The sequence below is a fragment of the Aspergillus tubingensis genome (assembly GCF_013340325.1).
Source record: "Aspergillus tubingensis WU-2223L DNA, scaffold_1, whole genome shotgun sequence".
Classification (NCBI taxonomy): Eukaryota; Fungi; Ascomycota; class Eurotiomycetes; order Eurotiales; family Aspergillaceae; genus Aspergillus; species Aspergillus tubingensis.
The window spans coordinates 308,630-333,114 of NW_023336275.1; the positions used below are offsets into that span (position 1 = coordinate 308,630).

General features: G+C 50.9%; 10 protein-coding genes across 10 annotated transcripts; 7 read left to right on the top strand and 3 right to left on the bottom strand.

Annotated features, from left to right (window-relative positions):
* Positions 1 to 608: 608 nt before the first annotated feature.
* On the top strand, positions 609 to 1,877 carry AtWU_00106 (mitochondrial 37S ribosomal protein uS2m; the record flags this gene model as incomplete). Its single annotated transcript, XM_035495222.1, has 3 exons — positions 609 to 636; positions 706 to 903; positions 979 to 1,877. The coding sequence occupies 3 exons, from the start codon at positions 609 to 611 to the stop codon at positions 1,875 to 1,877; spliced, it is 1,125 nt and encodes a 374-aa protein (XP_035351115.1).
* Positions 1,878 to 2,326: 449 nt separating this feature from the next.
* AtWU_00107 (putative alpha-glucosidase) lies at positions 2,327 to 4,870 on the bottom strand (the record flags this gene model as incomplete). The annotated part of the gene is made up of 1 exon (XM_035495223.1): positions 2,327 to 4,870. The coding sequence occupies one exon, from the start codon at positions 4,868 to 4,870 to the stop codon at positions 2,327 to 2,329; it is 2,544 nt and encodes an 847-aa protein (XP_035351116.1).
* An 843-nt stretch (positions 4,871 to 5,713) lies between these two features.
* AtWU_00108 (putative MFS transporter) lies at positions 5,714 to 7,927 on the top strand (the record flags this gene model as incomplete). The annotated part of the gene is made up of 12 exons (XM_035495224.1): positions 5,714 to 6,236; positions 6,299 to 6,396; positions 6,458 to 6,520; positions 6,569 to 6,621; positions 6,678 to 6,749; positions 6,804 to 6,917; positions 6,970 to 7,237; positions 7,285 to 7,306; positions 7,355 to 7,452; positions 7,505 to 7,569; positions 7,629 to 7,664; positions 7,714 to 7,927. 12 exons carry the CDS (start codon positions 5,714 to 5,716, stop codon positions 7,925 to 7,927), a joined length of 1,626 nt encoding a protein of 541 aa, XP_035351117.1.
* A 436-nt stretch (positions 7,928 to 8,363) lies between these two features.
* AtWU_00109 (putative C6 transcription factor) lies at positions 8,364 to 11,233 on the top strand (the record flags this gene model as incomplete). Its single annotated transcript, XM_035495225.1, has 14 exons — positions 8,364 to 8,426; positions 8,572 to 8,577; positions 8,658 to 8,689; positions 8,743 to 8,802; positions 8,870 to 9,262; positions 9,314 to 9,329; positions 9,384 to 9,495; positions 9,549 to 9,882; positions 9,936 to 10,059; positions 10,112 to 10,127; positions 10,179 to 10,278; positions 10,338 to 10,357; positions 10,417 to 10,540; positions 10,612 to 11,233. The coding sequence occupies 14 exons, from the start codon at positions 8,364 to 8,366 to the stop codon at positions 11,231 to 11,233; spliced, it is 2,022 nt and encodes a 673-aa protein (XP_035351118.1).
* Positions 11,234 to 11,609: 376 nt separating this feature from the next.
* On the bottom strand, positions 11,610 to 12,917 carry AtWU_00110 (putative mitochondrial carrier protein (Ymc1); the record flags this gene model as incomplete). Its single annotated transcript, XM_035495226.1, has 5 exons — positions 11,610 to 11,640; positions 11,723 to 12,351; positions 12,413 to 12,549; positions 12,599 to 12,610; positions 12,812 to 12,917. The coding sequence occupies 5 exons, from the start codon at positions 12,915 to 12,917 to the stop codon at positions 11,610 to 11,612; spliced, it is 915 nt and encodes a 304-aa protein (XP_035351119.1).
* A 386-nt stretch (positions 12,918 to 13,303) lies between these two features.
* AtWU_00111 (translation initiation factor 2) lies at positions 13,304 to 16,505 on the top strand (the record flags this gene model as incomplete). Its single annotated transcript, XM_035495227.1, has 3 exons — positions 13,304 to 13,327; positions 13,390 to 16,297; positions 16,354 to 16,505. 3 exons carry the CDS (start codon positions 13,304 to 13,306, stop codon positions 16,503 to 16,505), a joined length of 3,084 nt encoding a protein of 1,027 aa, XP_035351120.1.
* Positions 16,506 to 16,857: 352 nt separating this feature from the next.
* On the bottom strand, positions 16,858 to 17,795 carry AtWU_00112 (HNH endonuclease; the record flags this gene model as incomplete). Its single annotated transcript, XM_035495228.1, has 2 exons — positions 16,858 to 17,412; positions 17,571 to 17,795. The coding sequence occupies 2 exons, from the start codon at positions 17,793 to 17,795 to the stop codon at positions 16,858 to 16,860; spliced, it is 780 nt and encodes a 259-aa protein (XP_035351121.1).
* A 196-nt stretch (positions 17,796 to 17,991) lies between these two features.
* Positions 17,992 to 18,772, top strand: AtWU_00113 (haloacid dehalogenase, type II; the record flags this gene model as incomplete). The annotated part of the gene is made up of 2 exons (XM_035495229.1): positions 17,992 to 18,157; positions 18,216 to 18,772. The coding sequence occupies 2 exons, from the start codon at positions 17,992 to 17,994 to the stop codon at positions 18,770 to 18,772; spliced, it is 723 nt and encodes a 240-aa protein (XP_035351122.1).
* A 464-nt stretch (positions 18,773 to 19,236) lies between these two features.
* AtWU_00114 (EI24 domain-containing protein) lies at positions 19,237 to 20,217 on the top strand (the record flags this gene model as incomplete). The annotated part of the gene is made up of 3 exons (XM_035495230.1): positions 19,237 to 19,290; positions 19,360 to 19,937; positions 20,025 to 20,217. 3 exons carry the CDS (start codon positions 19,237 to 19,239, stop codon positions 20,215 to 20,217), a joined length of 825 nt encoding a protein of 274 aa, XP_035351123.1.
* Positions 20,218 to 22,071: 1,854 nt separating this feature from the next.
* AtWU_00115 (uncharacterized protein) lies at positions 22,072 to 24,266 on the top strand (the record flags this gene model as incomplete). The annotated part of the gene is made up of 4 exons (XM_035495231.1): positions 22,072 to 22,131; positions 22,194 to 23,771; positions 23,826 to 24,132; positions 24,202 to 24,266. 4 exons carry the CDS (start codon positions 22,072 to 22,074, stop codon positions 24,264 to 24,266), a joined length of 2,010 nt encoding a protein of 669 aa, XP_035351124.1.
* Between the last annotated feature and the right edge of the window lie 219 nt (positions 24,267 to 24,485).

Genomic DNA, 24,485 nt, shown 5'->3' on the forward strand with positions numbered 1-24,485 from the left:
GCTTTCTCTCTGTGTATCGATATGCTGGTTATGTATTTACCAACCTACCCTACTTTGTACTTACTTGCAGATTGGCATTTGGGCGGTTGGCTACCGTGCTGTGTTCTGCATGATGGTCTAGGGGATGTAGTGGTCGATTGGTGGAATCAAGTGACATCCTGCCTACTCTTTCCGGGAGATGTCGGAGGAGTGTAGGACAAGATTTGTTATTGGATTGCTGTGTTTGGTCTCTGCTGTTGAGGGATGGTTTGGCGGTCTGGGCGATATGCGAGTGCTACTGTTGGTTGGTTTGACGTTGTCTCTCGTTGCTAGGAACTGGTAGGTAGTAATCATGTTTGTGTTTGGTGGTTCTCTGGAACAATGAATCACCGTTCAGGTGGTGTGCTGCAAATACGAAGTAAGCAAGTAGTAGTGTGAGATGGATGCATCGGAATTGCTGGGATCGAAGTTGATTTCCCCGACATCTAGAACGGGTTCCGTAAACGGTTTAGCGTATTATTTACCCGCCTCAGGCACCTGTTGTTGCCAAGCCCGACATCAAAAGTTCGAGCGGAAGATTCCCTTGAACCAGCTGTGATAGACCAGAACTCCGGCCAACACAAGACAGTATGATTGTTCGGCAACTTGTGCGGCAAAGTGAGTTTATTCTATGGATCGGAATAATTGATAGGAAATATTGGTGCTGATCCCCCCGTCTTCATTCAGGCCGCCAGCTTCGGGCTCTTCCCCGTCAGTCGCGCATCTTGTCCCGATTCTCTTCCACCGAGACGACTGGCCAGACCCCAGTACAGACTATCGTTGCAGAGCAAGCACCTCAATTAGAGACCCCTGCACCGGCTGTTGCGGTGCCGGAGCCTGGTACATCTGGTGCACAAGAGAAATTGGATCCGAACACGCTCCGCAGTAAGTACCGCAACATCATGGCCGTGAGGCCTGCCGCTGTCTGAAGGGAAAGCTAACATACCCTCTTCTTTCCAGGGATCAAATTCCACAGTCTCGGTAGCGATGTGACCGGCGTCTACCGGCCAGAGAGCCTCCTCAAAAACCCTCCCAAAGCCACCGACGTTACCCTCGAAATGCTCCTCGCCAACCAGACACACCTTGGACACTCGACTTCCCGCTGGAACCCCCAGAACTCGCGCTATATCTTCGGTATCAGGGAGGGAACTCACATCATCTCTCTTGACATCACGGCGGCTTACCTCCGACGTGCGGCCAAGATCGTGGAGGAAGTTGCCTTCCGGGGTGGATTAGTTCTCTTTGCAGGCACGCGAAAGGGTCAGAAGCGTGCGGTGGTCAGAGCCGCGGAACTGGCTCAGGGATATCACATTTTCGAGCGTTGGATCCCTGGTAGCTTGACCAATGGCCAGCAGATCTTGGGCCATTGCGACAAGAAGATCGTGAACGGCTTGGATGAGACGATTGAGGACCTCTGGAAAGAGGAATTGGAAGGTTACCGTGCACTTAAGCCCGACCTTGTTGTTTGCTTGAACCCCGTCGAGAACGTTGTCCTGTTGCACGAGTGTGGTCTCAACAACGTCCCGACTATCGGTATCATCGACACTGACGCCGACCCGACTCGTGTCACATACCCCATCCCTGCCAACGACGACAGTTTGCGTTCCGTGACTCTGATTGCTGGTGTGCTGGGACGGGCAGGAGAAGCGGGTCAGCAGAGAAGATTGGCGCTAGCGCGCAAGGGTGAGTGGACGTATAAACTCATGCAACCACTCCGTCAACAAGTAGAGGAGACGACTCTGGAGACTGGGGAAGGACAGACGCCTGAAGCCTCTCAGGAGGTTGTGTCTGAGGAAGTCCCTTCTGAGGGAAGCCCGCTGGACAAGCCTAAGGAAGAGGCTTCCAAGGATGACGAATAGAGTCGAAACGTTGACTATTGCTCTTATTGATATCTGTCTGTCTACATCTGAACTTTCGGCTGGGATTGTATTGTATAGGACATTGTAAATTTTCCTTTTCTCTGGTGTTATATCATGTATCAACAATGCTATTTGAATTGATCTTCTGGTCTAGACTCATGGATTAGGATAGTCTTCCCCTTAGCTGTTTGCGCAGTTCATGGCCGACCACGCCTTACGCCTAGGTTGACTGCGTTTCAGTCAGCCTCATCGTCCTATGGGTACTTACTAAAAGGTATTGTTTAATTACAAGTTGTTTATGTGTGTCACAGCAAACAGTTGATTCAAAATTCAATCTCTTCTATACTATCTAACGCCACCGACATCTATCATCATGATCCGGGTAAACAATTTCCACGTATTACCAAAAGCTTCAACGAACTTTCTAAACCAACCACAACATCCCCTGTCTAGTTCTTCAAGGTATAAACCACCCGTCCCCGAGAGTCCTTACCCTTATACTCCACAGTCTTTCCAATATCCGACACAACGCGTCTCTCATCACCATTATGAAGGACGATATCAAGATCTTTCCAAGCAGGAACAAATCCAGACTTCTCATCACGAGAGAATCCAACAATAACCTTCTCCTCCGTGGAGCTATACGTGATAGTATACTCCGAGATGCGCGCCTCAAGCGAGATACCATCATCTTCGAACCAAGTAGTGCTGAACACCTGGCCATGAGAACTACCACGGGGCGGGAAGATTTCAACTCCACGGTAATCATCGACCTCTTTCACAGCCACAGAAGCCGGAGTGTCATCGCCAGGAACCCTGGTATGGACTGGCTTTCCGACGGGGATGGCACCGCCGATTCTAGCCAGAAGGGGAATGCTCTTCCTCCATTCGGAGGGCACTTCCACCCATTGTCCGGAGGCAAGGTAGTTATAAGGCTCGTTCATGTTCACGTACCCGAAGTCGAACTTGTCATTCGCCTTACGGGGAAGATATAACTTGGCAACGTTCACGCCGGGCTCGTACACACCGCCGACCATGATGGTGTCACCGAACCAGAACTGCTCGTCGCCCGATTTCAGGGCCTTCGTCCATACCTCCGGGTCGGATTCATAGCCCCATCCTACCCAGCGCTGGGGCGGGGACGCCGTCAGATGGCTTTCTAGACCGAGGGAGTAGATGTAAGGGAGGATCTCGTAGCGACGCTTGATGGTATCGCGGACGAGAGAAGTGATCTCGGGGTACATCCACGGCTCGATGACGTCTCCGACGGAGCTGTTCCCAGGAGATGTCTTGAAGCAGTTGATGGCGAAACGAGGCGAGTGGATACCCAGTTGGATCCATCTGAGCAGCAGCTCAGGAGAGGGCTGAGGTCCTTCGAATCCTCCGATATCGTGACCGCAGCACTGTAGAAGAGAGATACCTGCGCTGAGGGACAGAGCGTTCGCTCCCTTCATGCCCTCCCAGCTGGTCACGTTGTCTCCGCTCCAGGTGCTGGCAGCGTAGCGCATTGTACCTGCGGTGGCACTGCGAGTCAGGACGAACGGTCTGTGGTTGGGCTCAATGTTGAGCAGAGCGTCGTGGGAGGCTTTGCCCATGAGTTCGGTGTGCATGGCGCGACCCCACTGGCCGACGGAGTTCTCGACGCCCTTCTTGACGGCCTCGGAGACGGTTGGCTCGTCCAATGCTAACTTCCAATCGTCGTCTGGGAGCGTGTACTCGTTGTTGTCGTTCCACATGGCGTCGATTCCGGCGCGCTTCAGGCTCTGCACGCCGTCATACCACCACTTGAACGCAACAGCGGATGAAAAGTCGATGTGACATCCGTCACCTCCTGTTGCGCCTCCGGCACTCCACAGTCGCATGTAGCCCGGCTTGTTGCTCGCAGGGTCCTTGAAGAACCCGTTTGAATCAATAAGCTTCTGGAAGTCGGGGTGTGAGGCAAGCAGGAATGGCTTGATGTTGGAGAGAAGGCGGATACCCCGACCATGGTATTTGGCAATCCACTCTTCGGGATTGGGGAAGCGATGTTTGTTCCATGTGAAGACATTGCGGACCTTTGGCTCGGTTTCGGCGATCGAGTATCCGGAGCTCATTTGGTGTGCGGAGCAGGGAATGCCGTGCTCTTCCAGCTTGTCTGCGAACTCCATCAATGCCTCGTGAGCAGGCGGGTCGTCAAGCATGGTGTACTTGTATCCACCTGAGATGTAACCATATGCCCATCTGGGGACGAGGATCGGAAGACCGACAAGCTCTGCGTAGGAGCGCACGACATCCTTGAGCGTCTTGCCGACGATGAGGTACTGTTCCAATCCGCCGTAGTCTTGACGGTAGACTTTGAAGTGGCCCCAGAGGCCGTCGACCTCTGAGCCGACAGACCAGGTTCCTCTGCCGTGTGTAGTCGAGAAGATGGCCACGCATCCATCAGGCGATGCCTTGATCAGCAGAGGAATGTGCTTGTATAGAGGGTCGGTGTTGTAAACATCGTATCCGAAGCTGTCGGTGGCTGAGAGCTGGAAATGGCGTCCTGTGAGGTCCATGGGAGCTCTTTTCTCGCCAAGCCCAACGTGAAGGCAATCACGGTCATGCTCTGTGTAGTGTGCGATGCCGGTGGAGTCTGCGACATAGGAGCGAAGTGGCAGATCGCGATATAGGTGCTTCTCGGTGCCCTTCCATGATAGGGAGACGACTGGGGTGTTGCTCCAGTCAACGGACGCTGTTACGTCTCCCACTTCGATTGTCTTTTGATTCGAACCGCCTGATGTGGAGACTTGGACTCCATCTAGGTTTGTTGCTGGCTTGGTCACACTGGGGAAGGGAGGGAGAGGGTGGTCTTGCGATGAGAAGGTGACTCTGAATAGGTTCTCGCGAATTGGTTCAAAAGAGAAGTCGAAGGAACGCTCATCGGGGCTCGAGCGAAGATGTACAGAGGAGGAGTCTTGAGCCCCAGTTGGAGACTCTTGATAAGTCTTAGGGACGAACTCTTTTTGAGGCATTGTTGTGTGTACTCCCTTGAACAGGGTCAATTGAGTGAATACGAATGAGGATTTGACTACAGGATTTGGATTCAAGCCAGAATACCGCTCTATTTGAGTGATTCTACATGCCTCTGTCCCACCGGCATTGCGTGAGGAGCAGTGCCGTTGAGGCCCACCAGCGTGGAGCTGTATAGTCGGATTTCGGGGAGTATCTCCGACACGTCTGGCACAAGGCACTACTTTGTCCTACAGGGTTAGTGAACTTTCCCCCACACTTTGTGCTCCCCCGCGTCCCCGTGACCCACACCCAAGCGAAGCTGGAGATACTTTTTGTACTCGGTCATTCGCTTTTCGTGCCCGAAATCCGAAGCTAGATGCTGTTCAACGTCAAGTATCTCCCCACTCCCATGAATTCACCTGCACGGTGATGGCACAACTGCAATTCATTGGATGTCGCATCGGATAATGTCCGACAGTTTCCACGTCATGTTATCCCGTGGTGTGTTGCCGGGATGGAACGACTACCTCGACGCTAATCTTGTCATGGGCGTCGTGACGAGCCATGGCTGAATTGATTCGCTCCCGCGTCGGGTTTGGGCTGCTTCCGTCCGGGGCAGAGGATGAGGCTTTCCCCACGGGGTTGCCCTTTGGAGTGTAGCTGTACGATGAAGGGGGATATGCTATTACCCAGTGCTGTTGTGGCCTTTGTCTGGGTTTTATCTTGCACTTTGGGGAATCTTCTCTTCGTTCTGGATTACTCTTGCTGAAGGTTGGGACGCTTATTCTTCCTACTTGAGAGACGGTCGTCTTGTTAGGGCTATTTCAAGTACAGTTCGACTACAGAAGAACAGACGAGGAACCATGTCCCACAAACAAGGAACAACGCCCGCAGACAAGACACAAGATGAGCATATTGAATCAGTCGAGAACGCGCCACGTCGGGAGCTGCAACATGCAAACGAACCTACTCAGGATACAGCTTTTGGCCTCATGAGAGACGCAGGTCATTCAGCCATCCTAACACCCGAGAACAACGCCAAAGTCCTTCGGAAGATCGATCTAAGGCTCCTGCCTATTCTGCTGGGAATCTATTTCCTGCAGCAGGTCGATAAGTCGACTCTCTCATACGCATCGGTCTTTGGGTTGGTCGAGAAGGCCCATCTACATGGGCAGGAATACTCGTGGCTGGGGGCGGTCGTCTACCTGGTGCAACTCGTTGCTCAGCCATTCGTCGCCTACATCCTGGTCAAGGTGCCTCTGGGGAAGTTCCTGGCATGTACGACCTTTTGCTGGGGCATTGCCCTGACATGCATGACCCCAGCGAACACTTTTGCGAAGTTGTTGGTTTGTCGGATGTTTCTGGGTCTCTTTGAAGCTGGTATACGTGAGTATTCCCTCTGGCCACAGTTGGCTGTTCTGGTACTAGTGCTGAAGTTGGATGACAAGCGCCGGCGTTCATTGCGATCACGCAAATGTGGTATCGACGACGAGAACAACCCGTCCGACTTGGTTCATGGTATGCTATGAACGGAGTGGTGAACATGGTGAGTATTAGTTTTCCAACCTACTTGTTATGTATGACTGCTAATGGGGACTACAATCTAGTTTGGAAGTCTGATAACCTACGGTCTTGGTCACATTGGATCTTCGGTCTTCGAGCCCTACCAGGTGGGTTATTTTCACCATCATGGAGGCGAGATGCTAACTGTACCACAGATTATTTTCTTGTTTTTCGGGCTCATCACGATTGTTTTCTCTGCCGTTGTATTGTGAGACATGCCGTTTCAACAACGAACGTTGCACCTTCCTGACCTTTATATCTTAGTATTCTGACACCTGACTCGCCGATGAAGTCCAATTTTCTTCACGAAGAGGATAAAGTTCTGGCTATTGAAAGGTAACTACTATGCAGTTGTTAAAAAACGCGCCAAATGCTCACAACTGTGGTTAGACTTCGTATGAACCAGCAAGGTATCGAAACGCACGAGTGGAAATGGCAGCATGTGAAAGAAACATGCCTCGACATCAAGTCTTTCTTTTGGTTTGCTTTGATGTTCTCAATCTCGTAAGATACTTTTATTCAAGCATTGAAGCGGAACGTACTGACGATATCACAGAATCCCCAGCGGCGGTATCTCGACCTTCGGGCCATTGATCATCGAAGCATTCGGATTCAACCAATTTGACACAATTCTTTTCAATATACCTTTTGGCGCTGTCCAGCTCATTGCAACTATGGGAGGGGCGTGGATGGCGACTAAGCTCCAGATGAAGGGTCCTGTCATAGCTTTGCTCTGTTTGCCTGCTATTGCGGGATGTGTAATGTTGTTGCAGATTCCGCACGATGGTAATCACAATGGGGCACTGCTTGCAGGATATTACATTGTAAGTTTTATGTTGATGTCTGCAATGTGCTCGCTAATATTTGCTAGATCTCTGTATACCCAGGAATTAGTATGTCTCTATGAATTGCGCAAACGGGCCCAAGCTAACAGACTATAGCACCCTTGATCTACTCGTGGTCTGCTGGTAACACAGGAGGCGAAACAAAAAAGAAGCTCGTGAACGGTATTCTACTCGTTGGACAATGTGCTGGTAACGTATGTAAACCAAACAGTCCGGAAAGCAGGGTCAAGCACTGACATGGAACAGGTCCTAGGATCGAACCTGTACACTACAACTGAAGCACCGCTATACAGACGTGGTCTGCTCTCCAAGTAAGCCTGAAAAGAGCCAATGAGTGACTGTGGACAATACTGATCATGCATACAAACAGCCTCGCCATGTTCTGTGTTCTCATCCTGCTTTGCGCGTAAGTCCCCCACACCATAATTTAGCTTCACCTACTCATCTACTTTTAGATTGAACATGGGATACCTCTTCTTCCTAAACAAGAAACATGAGCAAAAGCGAGTGAGCATGGGAAAGAGCGCAAAGATCATCGACCACTCCATGCAAGCCGTAGGAGCCGTCCCAATCGACAAGACCGAAGCACCTCAGGAGACGCTTGGCGATGACAATGCGTTCAAGGACCTGACGGACTGGGAGAACGAGGATTTCGTCTATGTATACTAAGAGCGGGCTCTTCACCCCAATGCGGTAAGGAATGATGGAATGTCTTGAGGAATATGCGGGTTATGTTTATAGCGTTCATTTCATGTTATCATGTTATTCAGTCTATGGAGAGTATCTGTTACTGGCGATAGTCAACAACATATTACCATGTTCTTAGTATAATACTTGAACAAGAAGCAAGACAGCCGGAACTGAAATAAAAACCAACCGCAATCAAACCAAGTTCGTAGTTAGTACCTTCCAATAGCCGACTCGGCAATCCCCCGGCGAGACGGCGTGGGGCCCCGCCTTTTCCTCTCATGCCATCCCCGTTCAATCTATTTACCCCCTTCCAAACCGACTCCTTCTTCCGACGATCAGTGCGCATACCCTGCATTTTGATGCAGTCTTGTCTCTAATCTAATGCAAACGACTATACCTACTCGGAAAGTTAATAATGGACTCAGACGAGGAATCCTCCTGCGCGGTATCCGCTTCAGTTGGGAAGAAGCGCATCCCGGTATGCTTGCTTGACTTGATTCCTAGGTCACCTTGGGAGTTATATGAGCTGCGATGCTACTAGTGCAGTAGCTACTGTCTAGATAAAAGAAGCACTGCTAATATATGTCAAAATGGTCTAGAAAGCATGTACTTCTTGTCGGCAGTCGAAAGTACGTCATCTTTCTTACATACTGTGACACTGTGTCTTCGGCTCGATTTTATTGTTTTACTAATGTGTTGGGTGGTATAGGTCAAATGCGATGGTAAACGGCCATGTACGAGGTACGTATGTCCTAATGAGTTTCTAAGATGAGTATGCTGATGAAGATGATTAGATGTAAACGTGCAAGGAAACGATGTGTATTCTTTGAAATACCGAAGGATCCTGCTGTTTTGTATGCATCTCCCTCTTATTCCCGGTTGGAGACGCTGTTAGTTTGTTGACCATGGTACCATGTTCAGACGCCTGGAGAATGTCGAAGCAGAAGTACAGCGTCTACGGGAGCAATTGAGTAATGTGAACGAGCTACTGCTACGTCAGTCTACGCAGCAGCAACAGCAAATTGCTGTCACTTCTCCCGCTTCCGCTCATGTCATGTCTGATCCTGGAACGATGCCGGCATTCCTTGCTACGGGAGGCATGGGTGGGTACCATCACCATTGGCGAGGCGCTAGATACCCTATGGCCCATAGGGATCATGATGCTGGCGTATTTCAGTACCATACTCCTGGGATGGAGGCTGCTCGGCCTACCAGGTTGCGACGCTCAGGGTTCGATATCAAGGAAGAGCCAGTATTGGATTTTATTAGTAGGGGGATGATGACGGCTGATCAGGCTATGTCGTGCTTTAGGACGTATGTTGCTTTTGACGCCTGGTGCCTGATGTTTGCTAACATGCAGTATAGATTCTTTCAGGGCTGTGTACGTGATCTCATTTTTGGTTATGATTTTCAGGGCTTATGCACAGGGAATTAGGATAGGTATATCCCAGTATTTGATCCAGATATCGACACTTTCAACTCTGTGCGCGCTCGGAGTAGCATTCTGTTTAATGCTATCTGCACAATTGGCAGCCGAGTTGAGATCAGTACGCTTGATACAGAATCATTTGGATTAGTGACAAGTCGCTGACAATTCCAGGGTCTGGATCTCAGATCCCCGATCTACTCCATGCCGAACTCAAGAGATCGATAAACGTTATTATTCAAAATAAAAACCTCAATTGCTTGGAATCCGTGCAGGCTTTGCTCGTTGTAGCCTGCTACTCTGCTGAGCGGTCCTTGATCCTGTCTTTTGCAACGAGGATGGCGTTGGATTTGGGGCTAGATGAAGCTTTTGAGGAACTGATACAAAGACTGACGATGAAAGAGACTGAACAGGTTCATGATATGACAGGTGTGCTTGTGGATGATGAAGAGCGTACACTCATGCGCAAATCTAGGATTTGGTTTGGTCTCTTGGTACTTGATCATATGTAAGTATGCAGTACCAGTCAGGTATATGCGCATGCTAAGAAGGCATAAACAGATTCCATGTCGACGGTGGGAAGCCTCCTGGCATCCGGGTGACCGGGAACGCTCATCGATGTCGCATTCTGCTTCGCCATCATACGTCTACCGTCTTGGATTTACGGCTTTTCTCCCAGGTGGAGGTGAGTGTGTCTGTCTTGAACTTACTACCACCATAGTAACTAATTTGAATAGCTGAACATCATACGTGGTAAGCGCCTTACAATTTAAGATACTGACAGGCTGGATAACAAGATGGTAGCAAGAGTGAACGATACTCTAGACGCCAAAGAAACACTACAAAGATCAGATATCACAGAGTTTGTACACGAAGCCAAGGTAGATCTCGATCTATGGTTCGAGTAAGTGAATTTCCTAGCAAGTATCCTCATCACATAGTTCTCCAACTAATCTCAACCAGCGACTGGCTACGCATTATCGGTACCACCACCATATAGCACCATGCCCAAACGATATACCAACTCTACTAACATGCCCAGAAAACTCCCCATCTGCCACCCAAGAACGCCCCTTCCTCCTCGCGGCCCTACGAGTTCAAAAATGCTGGGCCGAGTTGATCCTGCACTGCAAAGCGCTCCGCTCCATGGGCGTAGGAAACGTCGCGTACATACTAACCTTCCCCCCAAAACCCTAACCCAAACCATATCTACCTACTAACCCATATGCCGACGTAGAGAAATGTCCCCACTCGAACAAACCATCCTTCTAACCGCCAAATCCAGCGCCCGAAAACACCTCCGCCTAATCAGCCTCGAACCCGACTTCTACCTCGCCAAACTCAAATACGCTATGGATTTCGTCTGGGCTAAATGCGCCTTCTGTTTCCTCTTACTCCTAAAGTTATCTCGCCTCGTCCCTGAACAAAAAGAAGAGCACACGGAACTTCTAGATCATGGAAATAGACTCCTTGATGAGCTAACTAAGACGAACGGGGAATCGGCCCCAACAGCAGCAACGGCGACAACAACAACAGGGATAGGGAATAACAATAATATCTATATGCAGATATTGCGATTGAGTATTGAGAAATATAGTCGTGTGTTGCAGGAAAGGGAGGTTAATGGTGCCTCGATTGAGGAGGCAGGAGGAATGAGTAGTGGAGGGGAGGGAGGGAATACCAATCAACCGGGCACCAATGCGATGACGCCATTTTGGGAGTTATTTGATGCGCAGGCCGATCTGCAGAGTTTTGTACCTGAGCAGTTTGTTCGGGAGTGGGATTTTCCGGGCCTGGATTTATTTTATTTTCCTACGGCGTGGCAGGATTTCTTTGGGGATTTTTCGTTGGCGGTTTGATTTCAATTATCTTGTGGGTGGTTAGTTGTGGGATTGGATGGTCATACTGATTGAGTATGTGTATGCGGACAGTGTGAAGTCCAGCGCATGTTAGTAGATGGTAGAGAAGGAATCATCATATCATATCATATTGAGCTGGCCAAGTGTTGAAATCCTGAATGCTTTGCCAGAAGGAAGAACGAATAACTCTATATAACCATGCGAGTTTAACATTGTTTGTAAAAAAAGGATGACGTCTAAGTGGAACTTTTCCTCCAGTGCCTGTTGAATGAATGAAAGAAAACTAAAACGGGGATATCAAAACCCTAAACCACCACCAAACTTGGGTATTATTTCATTTCATTTCTTGTGCTAAGTCGATTGGGGGCGAAGTAGCTTAGCCCAGGGCTCTCATGGTGAGCTCGACACTGTAATGCGTAATGCAATTAGTAAGTACTCGACATAAAGCAGCAGCAGGAGAGTAAGTAGGAGGTGAAATAGTGAACGTACACAGCAAAAGTACCCGCCGACACAGGCATAGCCCTCAGCAAGGTAGGTCCAATACCCTTCCAGAAGCCAGCGAGACCCTCAACAGCATAGGTCTTCTTAAAGCAGTCGGTCATGCTCTTGAACTGCTGCTGAGCGCCGAAGCCATCGCACTGCATCTTACTCTTGACGACGTCGAAGGGGTAACTGGACAGCCAGAGGGCCTCACCAGCCAGACCACCGTAGGTAGCGACCTTCAAGCTGGAGATGTCCTCACGCTTGATATTGTTGCGCTTGGCATCCTGGTTCATGAGGTACTCGAAAGCCAAGAACCAGGTTCCGTAGGCCTGGGCTTCACGGAGGTAAGTGACGTTCTGACCGCGGAAGAGACCCTTGAGAACACCGCCCTGGTTGCAGAGCTTGCGGATGCAGTCGATGGGGCCGTTGTACAGACGATCAGCTCCGTGGGGCTGGGTTTGCAGACGGATACGGACGTGCTCGATAGGGCCGGACAGGAAGGAGTTGGTGAGACCGGCAAAACTACCGGCCATGTAGTACTGCGTGTAGGAGAGAGTGCTGTCCGCGTACTTCTTCTTGTTGAGCTTCTCCAGACGTCTGCGGGCTTCGTGGAAAGCTCCGAATTGAACGCTGACCTGGGGGCTGGTCAGTATGAGTGAGAAGGGACTGATGATTGGCTTAATGGGGGTTGCTTACGCAGGCACCGATTCCGATCAACGGAGTCAGGGTACCCTTGTAGAAGGCGAAGGGGCCCTCGTTCTTCAGGATCTTGGTGGCGCAGTCCAGAGCACTGGAGTACTGGGTGGTGGTTTGCAGGCGGACCTTGACAATGTCTGGTCATTGTTAGGAGAACTCTCGGGTTGGAGAGAGAGGGTTACCCACCAAAAGGTTGTCCTGTGCATTGTTAGTATGTGCTTTGAGTAGAGATTTGTGGTAGTGATGAGGGATAATTCTGATAAGGCATGATAAAGCAATGCGCCAGCACATCTCTCACCGTGATGGGATACTCCATCTACGGAGGACATGTGCGCGCAATTGCATCGGGGATGGTATATGTATATGTTCAAAGAACATGAAGCGATGATTATGACATACCAAGAAGCACCTGAGCAATTCCACCAGCAGCACCAGCACCCAAATCCTTGAGGGTGCGAAGGGTTCCGCCCCCCTTCTGCATGTCCTCGAATGCCTCGGACTCCATTGCGGGGAAGTATTACAGGTTCGGGAAACTGAAAGTTGAAAGGAGATCGAGTCGTAGAGCTAAGGACGGAATCGCACCGAACGACGCAGCTGATCTCTCAATCCCGAGAACCCAGGGGTCTTTGTACAGACAGGAAGAAGGAGGAAGAGACGGAGCTTATCAGAAAGACGAGAAAGAAGAGCGCAATTGATGTCGCGAGAGTGCTCGCCTCCGATTCGGCGATGGCGCCGAGCGCACGTGAGGCGGAAAACTGGCGGACCCGCGGGATGAGTCAGCAGGCAGCGTACGGGCGGATACACCAGCGTTACTTTGATTACTTACGGCGCCGATGTTCTTCTCCGCAGTTTTGGCGCCGAGGGTTTCGCTGTGAGCAACGACAATACATCATGCACAGACGGGCTGCTTTGGAAGTGAGTTGAAATTTTCTTATAGCTTTACAGGATTTGAGCTAATAGTCACCCTTTTCTTCCAGCTATCCCGTCGTCACGGTGTCGAATGGTCGTGCGCAACCGCCCGCAGAAATGCTGCCTTCACTCCCGTAGTAGGCTTGGTGCCTCGACGGCATTTTCGAATCTCTCCTCTTCGTCTCGAATCATCCGATTCTCCGCCATCAAACAGTCCCGGTGGACCAGTTGCAGGTACAAGCTCCGGCTCAGCACCTACAGGCCCGAAGTTCGGTAATCGTTGGGGTAGCAAAGCGCAGAGACCGCTTGGGCTGAGTGCAGCGGAGCAAGCTATACGAGACTCTTTAGTCGCAAAGAGGCAACAAGAAGAACAGCGACAGCAACAACAATTACAGAGACAAGAGCAAGACCGGCAGCGTAAAGAGAGGCAACAGCAATCGCAACAACGATGGAAGGAAGGGCGGTCCCAGGGCCGCACGGAAGAGCAATGGCCGAGCACGAGATGGCGGGATTCCGGCTTCAAGCCCAGGCAATCCGATGCATTCCCCAGGCGCCGCTCGGGTCTTAACAGTGAGGACAAGGAAAGCCTGTCTCTACAGCCCGATAGGTCACTCGAAGTCAACGTCAACAAAGTGCCCAAGCACAAGCGGTCGACAGGTTGGACATGTCCAGATTGTCAGACGAGATGTTACGGGCAGCATACCGTCTGCCCGCACTGCAAAGCACCCAGGCCGAACCTGCACGAGGGGCCGCAACGGCACCGGGGCTCACCCCGCCATCGCCACGCAGACGAGGAAGCTACAAAGATTCGAAAATTGGGCCAGTCTATTTTGTCTGATAAGGATAGCGGGAATGCTGAAGGGCTCGGCTCAAGGGAAACAGCGTTCAGAGGTTATATGGCAAGCCAAGGGCAATTTGCCGGTCCACGACCTGTGTTCGACTCCAATGTCGATAAAGAAATATCCGTCCAGGAAGCCAGGGAAGCAAGGAAGAAGGAAATAGAGGCAAGAAAAGAAGAGAGGGAGGCAAAGAAGGAAGAGAGGAAAGCGCAGCAGCAAGCAGAGGAAGACAAGCAGGAAAAGAAAGCTAGTGACCCTTGGACCTGGGATCCGTCATCTTTGAAGAACATCAAAGTACGTGAAGATGATGTCTCGGAAACGAAGCCGAAACGAAAGGCCAGTCGCAAGCAACGCGAGTCTGGTAGGGATGAGGAGGATTTATTTGACGAGGACGACGAGTCTCAGCGCCGGAAGCGTCGCGAAGAGAAGAAGCGCTTGAAGAAGGAGAAAGCGCGCAAGAAGGAGATGCAAGCTAATGTCAGCCCTCTATATCTCCCCGAGTTCATCAGCGTCAGCAGTCTTGCAGACGTCATTGGTGTCCGTCCTGCACAGTTTGTTAAACGTATGGAGGATATGGGTTTCGACGACGTTACGTATGATCATGTCCTTGATGCCGAAACCGCCGGCCTGATCGCCTCTGAATACAACTATGAACCCATTTTTGACAATGGCGAGGGTGACTTGACCGCAGCGCCAGAGCCAGAAGACAAGTCAAGTCTACCTGTCAGACCCCCGGTCGTGACGATCATGGGGCATGTTGACCACGGCAAAACCACCATCCTCGACTGGCTTCGCAAGTCCTCGATTGTCGCAACGGAGCACGGGGGTATCACGCAGCACATTGGTGCATTCTCGGTGGCTATGCCTTCCGGAAAGACCATCACCTTCTTGGATACTCCTGGCCACGCTGCTTTCTTGGATATGCGCCGTCGTGGTGCGGACGTGACCGACATTGTGGTCCTTGTCGTCGCGGGTGATGACAGTGTTAAGCCCCAAACGATTGAGGCAATTAAGCATGCCACTTCAGCCAATGTCCCCATCATTGTTGCCATGAGCAAGATGGACAAGGAAGGCGTCAATCCTGACAGGGTGAAACAGGACCTCTCGATGCACGGTGTACACGTCGAGGATTTTGGTGGTGACGTACAAGCAATCGGCGTGAGTGGAAAAACCGGCCAGGGAATGTTGGAGCTTGAAGAAGCAATTATCACCTTGTCAGAGGTGCTCGACCACCGGGCTGACCCCCAGGGTCACGTCGAAGGATGGGTTATCGAGGGCACTACCAAGAGCTATGGCCGTGTAGCTACTGTACTTGTCCGGCGGGGAACACTTCGAACGGGAGATATCATTGTTGCTGGCACCACCTGGGCGCGCGTGCGCACACTTCGGAACGAAGCTGGTCAGACAATTCCCGAAGCCACTCCTGGCATGCCAGTGGAGGTTGATGGCTGGCGAGAACAGCCAGCGGCTGGCACCGAGCTTTTGCAGGCTGACGACGAGCAGCACGCTAAGGGCGTCGTGGACTACCGGTTGGAACGGGCTGAGACACAGAAACTGAGCGAAGACATGACCGCTATCAACGAAGCGCGTCGTGAAAAGCTTGAGAAACGCCGTCAAGAAGTGGCTGGCGCGGACCAGGCCGAGGAGACTGTACAATCTGGCCCCAAGCCAGTACAATTCATCATCAAGGCCGACGTTGGTGGTTCGGCAGAGGCCGTTCTCAACTCGGTCACTGCTGTCGGTAACAACGAAGTGTACGCCAATGTACTTCGCTCCGAAGTAGGCCCGATCAGTGAGTTCGACATTGAGCATGCGGCCACAGCCAATGGTCACATTATCACGTTCAACATGCCCGTCGACCCTGTGATTTCTCGGATGGCAGAGAAGCGCGGCGTCAACATCATGAACCACAACGTAATTTACAAACTCATTGATGATGTCAAGAGCATCTTGAGTGAGCATCTGGCACCTAATGTCACCCAGCGTGTGACGGGAGAAGCAGAGATCGGACAAATCTTCGAAATCACGGTTAAGGGACGTAACAAGACAGCCATCGCAGGATGCAAGGTGCGCAATGGAATGATCAATCGGGCCAAGAAGGTCCGTGTGATCAGAGGTAATGAGACAATCTACGATGGTGAGTTGAATCCCTCAATGGCGTGTTACTTATGACAGTTGACTAACTGGCCGCAGGCTCAATCACGTCTCTAAAGAACGTCAAGAAGGACGTAACAGAGATGCGCAAAGACACGGAATGTGGTATCGGCTTCGATGGCTGGACCGACTTTGCCGTTGGCGACCACATCCAATGCTACGAGGAAGTCTTCGAGAAGAGATACCTCTGATCGACATTTCGGCTTCACATTCACACCCTCTTTTCCACTCTCAACTTCTGGCATCTGTATTTTTAGCGGACACCCATCGTCCACCTCTACATACATACCCCTTGGCTGTTACCCATGTTTCTCATCTGCATGTCCCAAAAGCGTGTGGCTGAGCAACAACCCATTCTGTACAATATGATCCCGGGGATGATGAGCTTATACCAAAAGTACTACGCATCATCACCACCCGGATAGAAAGGAGTCTACAAATCAAAGTTCTATACCCATCTACAACAATCCCCCCCCACATTTACCCAACCCATCTCATAGTATCATAATTCAAAACTACACGTAAAATAAACCCAGGATTCATCTACCTAGCTTTCCACCTCACCCTCCCCACCCACCTCGCCCAATCCATCACATCCTCCCTCTCACAAATCCTCTCAACAGTAAACCACTCCCTCGCCAGCTCCTCATTACTCGCCATGCGATGCACAAAACTATGACACGCCCGACACAACCACGCCACACTATTCAACCTCCACTCCTCATGCCACCCCTTCTTGACCACCTTGGCATGCACACTCCTCGGAATCAAATGATGATACGACAGCGGAATCCAATCCCGCTCACAGATCTCGCACGCATCCGTGCGCGTAGTCGCCCACACTGGCGGCGGCTTCGTCACCGACGCTACGTACTCGCCTAGTATCGGCGCGAGGAAATAGGGAATGTCGGACGCGGATTCGATGACTGCGTACGCTGTTAGGGTATCTGTGATGGAGGCGGGTAGGGTGTGCGAGGTCCTTTCGGCGAGGTGTTGTGGGCTGTATTCTTTGTCGCTTGTGAAGTCGGTGTTGGGGTCGTAGGTGAGGGTTTGGAGTGAGGGTGGTTGGAGTGATGGGAAGGTTTCTGTGGCTATGAACTGTTTTTTTGGTGGTGAGGAGAGGGGGAGAGAGGGAGGGGAGGGGGTTGTGTACCCCGCTCTCTCGCGCGCTCTCTCTCTCTCTCGTCCTCTCTCGGTGAGGTTAGTTGGGTTTTGTTGTTGTGATGGTTGGATTGGACTAAGTGTAGGCTACGCACGTCGATAAAGTCGGCCAGGTCTTCTGGATCCGTTCTAGTGAACTCATTTTGTTGGACTTGTTCTGCATCCGGTTTTGGGTCTGCTCGACTGCTGGACTTCTGGCGCGGGGTTGTGCGCGGACGTCGCGCTTTCTTGGTTCGAGGTGTCGGAGAGAATTTCGCGACGATTGCGCTCGATACGCAGTCGCGGAAGATTTGGTAGTTTTCGCTGTCTGGCGCTGTCATTGTGGGTTCATTGGAAAGGTTGTTGGGTTGTTGTTTGTGGTGGTGAGGCGGTTGGGTCGATGAGTGAGGCCTTGACATCATCGTCAATCGGCCGCTTCTACATTAGTAGTTGAGTTTACGGGAGCCGTGTTTCTTTCTTGTCTTCTACGACCACATCTATCCGAGATTCGATTGCGCTGGAATACTCAATTACATGATGGGGGATATTGTTCTTGCTTTCGACATTTATGGCACACTGCTCTCCTTTGAGGCTGTCATCCGTGAGCTGGAGCGCTTCTTGAATGACGATGCCCGGGCCCGCACCGTGGCACAGACATGGAGACGCTACCAGCTTGAATACACCTTCAGGCTGAACAGCATGGGTATGTTGCTGTCCGAAAGGATTGCTTCTACATTGGCTAATGTCGTCTCATGCTTCAGGGCGCTATCTTACCTTCCTGGAAGTTACCAGGAATTCCCTTCTGCATGCCTTGGATGATACGGGTACCTCGCTGGGAGACAAGGAGATTGAGCATCTTATGGCGACCTATGATAGACTGACACCCTTCCCCGATGTCGAGGACGCTTTAAATCAACTTTCAGCCTTTCCGCAAGTCACCTCAGTCATCTTTTCAAATGGCACCCGGGGCATGATAGCTAATTGTGTGGAGAGCTCGACGGTTCTATCGCAGCACAAAACATTCTTTAGAGATGTTGTCAGCGTCGACGAAGTGAAGCAGTACAAGCCCGCTCCGGCAGTCTACAATTATCTGGCAAAGTGCGTCGGCCGGAACCAGTCGGAGATGAAGGATATCTGGCTAGTCAGTGGCAATCCATTTGACATTGCAGGCGCCCGCAATGTGGGCATGAATGCCATTTGGGTAGAGCGGGCTGAGGCAGGCTGGGTCGACAAGGCGTTGCCTGATGTCAAGCCGACAGCGATCGTTCACCATCTGGGAGGGATTGTAGATGTGATTAAGCAACAATTGTCACTATAGCATCCCTACTGCTAGCAGATTTATAGGTCTTTTACATGGGTTGACATCGGCAACATGCCTGATTTCTTAAAAGTGATGTACCACTGTAAATATTTCCAAACGCTCCACGCTTGAGGAGGAGAATTCGGGGTAAGTCAGCGAGTTGCTCTGACCTTCTATTTCCCCTCCAAGGTTCCACGGTCAAGGAGCTCAGAGTGAATAAGAAGGTGTTCAGTTTATGTATGGAAGAAAAGAAAAGAGAAGGTTGAAGCGGGCGAAAATTTCAGCTTTATAGCTTGTGCTTCACCGCCCGCTTATCGATAAGGTCTTGGCGGGCATGACGATGTTGAGGCCGTGCTCGGGTGTGTTTGTGCCTTGTCCGCATCGTTCTCCATCTCACACTTGCGCTCTTTCTCTGCTTTAATACAGACCCCTTTTCTACCAGTTTTCTTTTGGCGTTACAATCTCCTTTTGTTGATTTGATCATGCCACACAGACATATCGATACTACTAAAGCAGCGTGGTTATATCCCCTGCGGGTATGTTTGCCCACGTTGCTGCCTGTTCCCTTTTGTGACGGTGAAACTGATGGTTTGGTCTTTCTACAGGGCATTTATTACTTTGCGTCGCATCGCTACCTTTGGCCTCTTTTCAAGACTCGTCTAATTCCGATCGTTCTCCTGTCCGCTTTCATCTACGTCCTGCTCTTCCTGTTTGCATATTTGCCTCAGGTGGCCTTCCTGTCCATCTTCCAGGGTGTCGGGGCCTGGATCAATGGCGCGTTCCTGGTTCTAGGAGAGGGGGCGGCCATTGTTGCTGCTCTCTTTGAAGCCTTCTTCGTCGATGAGACCCTCGTGGACATCTTCGATTCGGTGCTCGTGAGTGAGGGCCATGGCGAACTCGTCACCATGTCGAGGGTTTTGTACCCCCAGGGCGATGATGTCGTCAAACGGCTCGGCAAGCCCACCAAGAGCGCCGTTTATGCACCGTTTTCTCTACGGCAAATCGTGGAATTTATTGTGCTTCTACCGCTGAACTTTATTCCGGTGGCTGGAACACCCATGTTCCTCGTGCTGACCGGCTACCGGGCGGGCCCCTTCCACCATTGGCGATACTTTCAGCTGTTGGATCTCTCGAAACAGCAGCGCAAAGAAAGGATTCGCCGCAGACAATTGCAATACACCACGTGGGTTTCAACCTTCTTTCCCCTGACACAAACCCCCTTGAAGATCAACCGAGGTTCATACTGACGCTCAACCACGAGGGAACCCAGATTTGGGACGGTGGCCCTGATACTTCAGTTGATCCCCATTTTGTCCATGTTCTTCCTGATGTCAACCGCGGTTGGATCTGCTCTATGGACGGTGGATCTTGAAAACAAGCGCGATCTTTTGGGCAGGAGGCCCGGGCGAGATCCCGAAGGTCTCTACCGCGACGATTACAACGATGATGATGCTATGATTTAGTTTGTGTTTTTTATTTTCTTTTTCTTCTTCTTTTCTTGATGCTCCTTTAGCCTTTATTCCCGCTTCTTTTAGCGTCCCCCCGTTTTCTTCACTTCTATGCTGCCCTTGTGGTTTCAAGGGATGTTTTGATTTACCTTGTCAATTGTTGGGATATCAACGTACAGAATACCGATTTTTAATGTGGTCACACCGATGACCGGGTTTAACCGAACACTTCTTAGCGTCATGAATCATGAGAGAGGGTCGGTAGTAGTAGTTCGATCGTTCCATTATTGCCATGGTTGGTCCCTGCGACAGGACGCAAAAAGACTGTTGACTCCACCTGCGGGCTTTTTCTAAGGTACTTTGGTAGACAGGGAGCCTTTCGCTGGTCGAGGATAACTAAATGTAATTAGTATCGGGGGGGAAGTTAAGATTAGTGTGCGGCGGAGACGGACCGATTGGGAAGTAACCCCTGACGGGGCGAGACTTAGCAGCACTGTTAGCAACTTAGCAAACCTTGCCGGCGCCCGACAGTGCTCCGATCCTATAGTAAGTAGTCACTGAGTACGGAGACTAGACTATACTAAGTCTTCTCTACCACAGAGTTAAGGGTTCCGGATTTGTTACCCGCTTCTACTCCCAATTTGTGAGCAAATCAGGCACCGAGTCCCTGACGGCACTTGCGACGATGGGAGTCTCAGTCGGTTCCCTCCATCGTCATCGTTGGCGCCCGGCATAATTGTTGCTTATTATTCCTTTTACTACTAACTAACTAACTCAGCCTCCTTTCAATGCGACCCATTCCATTTTCTAGTTTGGTTGCCTCGGGCTGCCCTTGAGCCTCAAGTTCCAGCATCACACACAGTCTCATTTGTAAGCGGCATGACGCGCAGCCACGTGATCTCCTCCCCGCCTGATTCGGAGTCTCGGTTCCTCCTCCTCTCTCTCTCTCTGTATCTCTCTCTGTGATCGACACTGCTTCTCAAATCACCCCATTAGACATGGCTCAAAACAAGAAGGGAGTGATGAAAGAAAAAAGAATCGACAGAAGACAATTGGTCCTCTAAGAAGAAGAAAACTACAAAATAAAAAAAAACCAAGCAAACACAATTCCGAGGCTCCATAAACGCTCATCACCGGTGAAGTACAGGGCTCCGATTCCACCCGTCATTGGAGCCCCTCTTCTCCATCGACGGCGGAGTTTGGCCAAACTTAAGGTACCAGACTACTTCGTCCACTACTTTTGTCCCAGCCAACCTAAGCCCGGCGTCCAGACCTCCACCGGGCGGGGATATCCTGACCTGACCGGTGGTCGATATTGCATTAGGTCACTCTGGGGTCGCTTCTTTGGGCTCACTGCTCATAATCTTAAAACTCAAATGTTGAACGGTCCTGCGCAAACCTGCGAAATCTAGTCTTTTTCGTCTTCCAATCTAACCCTTCTAGACTAACCCGCCGTCCCTTAATAATCTTCGAGCCTCGTTCGGGCGATCATCCTTCCAATTTCCCCCACAACAACTGGACCGTTCGTCCGATTGTACGGTCTTCGTGCACTGGACTAGCACTCTCTACTCTACTTCACCCCCCTGGTGCCCCCCTCCTCTCCGAGGTGCTGTTGTTCGCTAGTACCCGGGACTATCGGCATACCTTAACTACTACTAGTCATTCCTACTGCGTCTTCTCCAGGTTTTACTCGTTATCATCCCGCTATCCGTCTCCGACCCGCACGCGACAGTGCTGCTCTGTCCAGCATCTTGTGGTGTAGTATGCGCGGACGTCCTGGTCCTGGTCCGCAACAACAACCCTATGTACTAGGCTTCTGAATGCGATTTACAAGAGCATGGGAATATCCGCTGTGTCCTTTACATGCTCATGGACCAACGAACCAGACTGCGTAAGGCTTGTGACGCCTGTAGTATTCGAAAAGTGAAGGTATACTACACGCAGCTGTCACTGTTCATGAAGAAAGTGCAGTGTTGGCTAACTCTGCTCAGTGCGACACCAGCGGACCACCCTGTCGGTCATGCGCAAGCTTGGATATCCCTTGCACTTATGAACGACCGAGTCGACGTCGCGGTCCCCCTAACCGCCATGCAGAAGCATTCAAAAAGCAAAAACTAGCAGAGTCCCCTGCAGGCTCCCCAAGTCCATCAGACCATGCCACCCCGGGTCCTCCCGGGTCAGTGGGGAGCACCACCATCCCCTCGTCCACCCCAGCACCTTTATCGGCGGAGTCCATTTGTTCTATGCCGACCCTGTGGCTATTGATAGACGATTTTTTCACCTACATCCATCCCTTAGTTCCTGTCCCCCATGAGCCCACGTTCCGCGCCGCATTGGAGCGGCGAGATGACCTTACTAACCCTACCTTTTTGGCCCTCACGGCCGCCATGGTCGGGACACTGGTGGCGTCCTTTCCGCGAAGGCCCAAGCGGCATCTGAAGACGGAGGCGGAGAAGGCAGCATTTCCACACTCAATGGCATTGGTCAGGCGATGCCATGATGTTGCAGTCCAAGCTAGAGGCTACGGCTATCTGGATCGAAGCGCGACAGTGTATGATGCCGCAACTAGCTATTTCCTTGGGCTTTGCGCAGGATATGTCTGGCACATGCGCCGCTGTCGCGCATATTTCGCGGAATGCCTTACTATGATTCATGTGTATGACCTTTCTCGGCAGTCGAATCACTTTCGGGCAATGACTCCGCCAAGCCCTTCTTCCTCGTCGCGTTATTCGCAAGATCCTTTTGGCGGCGCGACCGCCGATCTTCACGTCGACATCATCGAGCAGGAGCTCGGACGACGCTTATTTTACACCACCATCGCCGGCTACCGGACGCTACAACAGCTTGGCTCCGGTGACGTGACTATCCATGTGCCTCCTGAAACTCCGACTTCGCGCTACCCTCCCTTGCCCCTCGAAGTGGATGATGAGTATATCTTCTCCACACATGTTGAACCACAACCGTCTGATCGGATTTCTCTTCTTGTGGGCTTCAACGCCAACGTCCGGGTGTTCAGTTCGTATAATACTCTCTCCGCCTGGGAGACTGCGTTTGGGAGCGGCCAGGTCTTTGATTGGGAACGGCAGCGCTCTCTTATGTGGGAATGTCTGCAAAAGGCTAAGTCTGGCTTATCTAATGTTCCAAGGGAATTGGCTATCCAGCTATCTCAAGATCCCGAAATGGGCAACGGGCATGGCCAATACGAGACTACACCTCCTGTGGAGGATCCGCGGGCTCGTAAGCGCCATATGCAACTTCAGATTCAAAAGGCGAACATCTACGCGAGCCAGTTGGGCACCCGATCATACTTGGTAGAGAAATATTGGACCTTGTACGGAGCGTGGAAAATGCAGCGAAAACAGTCCGACCAGCAAATTCCCGTCAGCCCCAGAACTACGATCAAGGTTGAAGGTGAGCCGCCGCAAAGTTTAGACACATACGATGCGGAAGCCCAATCCGATTATATTGGGAGGATGATGGCAGAAGAGCGTCGGGTGGTGATCCGGGACCTATTCATCTTGTTGCAATCGGTCAACGAGAGTAGTATGGAACCCAACGGCGGCAGTTTCGTATGCACCCTGTGTTTCCTTCAACTTGAACCGGGAGAACTGACCCCTTCATAGACCGCTAAAATCCGCCAAATCGCCTCCACATTACTCAACTTCCCGCATCATAGCATGATCACGCCCTCCACTTCTGGTCCCCAACCTTTAACATCCGCAGAAGCCGAAGCTTACCTTCGCGCATTCATTGATACTCTTGTACGCCTAGAAGGGTTCAAATCCAGATCTAGCCAGGACAAAAGCGGTTCCAGTCCCGAGGTACACCGACAATCCATCAGCTATTTGAGCGATCACAACCGCGACGAAGAAGAGCTGCGCCAATGGGCCAGTCTGAAAGAATACCAGGCCAAGTTTGCCGAAGCAGGGGGCATGTTATCCGAACTGTAATGGACACGAAGGCATTTTTGAAGCTGACTTATTTTCGCATCATTTATAGCTGGAGTTTCTGGAATGGGATATCGATTGCTTTATTCGTTTGGGAGGCGGGATACTGATTGTTAGCAACGCTGGGGTGGCGACGGAGTTCAGTGTGTGTACTATTCGGGTCGGGAGTATGATTGAACGGCCTTGGTGTCTATATATTTGTGTGTTTTATTATAGAGTGTTTCATTGACTGTTTGACTGTTATCTTTTGTGATGATACCTGTATCTAGGTTATTTCATGGGTGGATGGTTGATATGATTTGATATATTGGAAGTATCTCAAATGAGATGGATGAC